Source organism: Mercenaria mercenaria, unplaced genomic scaffold (assembly GCF_021730395.1).
Source record: "Mercenaria mercenaria strain notata unplaced genomic scaffold, MADL_Memer_1 contig_3929, whole genome shotgun sequence".
Taxonomy (NCBI): domain Eukaryota; kingdom Metazoa; phylum Mollusca; class Bivalvia; order Venerida; family Veneridae; genus Mercenaria; species Mercenaria mercenaria.
The window spans coordinates 50,001-51,994 of NW_026462117.1; the positions used below are offsets into that span (position 1 = coordinate 50,001).

General features: G+C 34.5%; 1 protein-coding gene across 4 annotated transcripts in view; it reads right to left on the minus strand.

The window, feature by feature from the left end:
• The window catches only part of LOC128553538 (uncharacterized), a 37,706-nt gene extending 35,950 nt beyond the window's left edge, over positions 1–1,756 (minus strand). For 3 of the 4 annotated variants that reach the window (XM_053534722.1, XM_053534720.1, XM_053534721.1), the window contains exons 1-2: positions 1,574–1,756; positions 1,407–1,430 (exon numbers count right to left, since the gene is read on the minus strand). In XM_053534722.1, coding sequence (XP_053390697.1) covers positions 1,407–1,430; positions 1,574–1,707 — 158 coding nt within the window. In that variant the 5' untranslated portion in view covers positions 1,708–1,756. Of the gene's footprint in view, positions 1–1,328; positions 1,431–1,573 lie in introns of those variants that run through there. The other variant, XM_053534723.1, reaches the window with a different exon arrangement.
• Positions 1,757–1,994: the final 238 nt, after the last annotated feature.

Below are 1,994 nucleotides of genomic sequence, written 5' to 3' on the forward strand. Positions count from 1 at the left end.
AAAAGAAATTTTCTAATCCCTATGCTCGCAAACCTAGTATGAATGGTTTTATATGTAGCTGAAGTCCAGGAGACCCACTCTCTCATAGTTATACAAGATGTTTTGCTTCTTCTTTCTTTCTGTACCCAACAGACTGCTTACACATTGCATTACTTCAAAATAGTAATGACCTTTGGTTTACCTTAAAGCAAGACCTTTGGTTTACCTAAAAGCAAAGGTGAACATTATCAGACATTTTTGCTGGAATTTACATTAGATAAGCCACACACTTGAACACTGGTGAGTGTAGGGTAGCTACTAGCATATTTACAAATTAGGTCCAAAGTCCTGGGCCTGCGCATGAATTTCACAGGCAATTATTTTATTAATGATTCCAAAAGACAGATTGTACTTCCACATATACTTCAAAATGCACCACAGCATTATGTACAATTCATATTCTTTCCAGTAGAGCATTTCCCCGTTCCCCAATGATTTAACCCTCAACATCCATTTTTGACAGACTGTGCCCCTTATGGCTCATCTATCTTTTAGGTATGATCCTACAGCACATTTGCTTATGAATATATGGAAATTAATGTACTATGATTTGAATCAAAGCTGCTCTTATTTGAAAAATATCATCAAAGAGACCTGCATTTGCGTTGTCACGTGTATTTAATCAAAGCAAACACTTGAACAGAATCTTATTTCTTAACGTTGTCGTATAGTTTTTGAATAACAAACAATATTTTGAAAAAAGCTTTGGTTTACTATAAATAAAATATTCTGACTTCAAGTTCTTAAAAATGTTCTGAGTGAAAAAAGTGAAAGAAATTTCTCGCCTCCATGTAATATCCCAGCACCCCACCCCACTCCCCGAAGTTCAAATCGTCGATCCCTAAGAGTTCTTAATTTATGTAGGCTATTCAAATATAAATGATAGCCTTTTAAAATGAATATGCACTGTGGTACGGCCAGAACCACTATGTTACGCGATTTTGGGCCTTTTACAATAAGTTGTGGATCGTCTCTAAAACAATGGTCAAGGGACCTGCTGTCTGAACACAGCACGATTCTTTGACATTTTTATCAATGGCTGCCTAAGGCTTTTATGTAGCATAAGAGGTCCGAGGTGATCAGAGTGCGGACGTGAAAACATGTATGAAAATTGTAGACGAATGAAGCTAGCCTGCATAATCTGAATTTAGTAGTATGATTACAGATTTGAGATAAGTTAAATTTCGTCAGTCTTCTTTGCTAGACAAGCAAGATTCTACCAAAGTTATTTATTCTGACGTTATCGTAACGGGCTTTCGTTTGAATAAGAAACTAATACTGTAACTGACCGTAACAAACGTCAGAAGCAGGAGTAACATGCAAATAGCTTTTATGTTGGAAAGAAAAGCCTGGTTGTACAGTCGTACCTGTTTTTGAGGTCCAACATCTTCCTGCAATAGAATGTGCATATTTATATCGCCTTGCATCAAATAAATTTATATAAATTACAAAACAAGAAATAATTATGAAATTTTGAATAGCACATTATTTAAGTATGTTGAACTACATGTATAATAATTTTTTTAATTCTTACTGTTGATTTTCAATATCTTTTTCCACTAAAACCATGCATGACCGAATCTGTTCGTCCCTATCTTTCTCGACCTTGATATTCTGCACCAGTAGTTCTTTATTTCGTTTTGCAACAGATTCAAACTTCCTCTCCATTTCTTCATAATCCTTTTTAACATTTTCGTATTCTGTCTGAATATCATTGCGGCTAATTAAGAATATAACGGAAGTATTAATAAATCTACAATAAAGCTTTGTTCTATGAACTTAAATAAAACCTGACCTATTGGTATACACGTAGAAAAAAACATAGAAAAAGTAAAATAAATAGAATAAATATACAATGACGACAGCTGTAACGAGAGGACTATGATGCTCTCATACCTCCAACAGTTATATAACAAGACCGACATAATGTAAGTAGTAGAACAGTAACAGCAGTA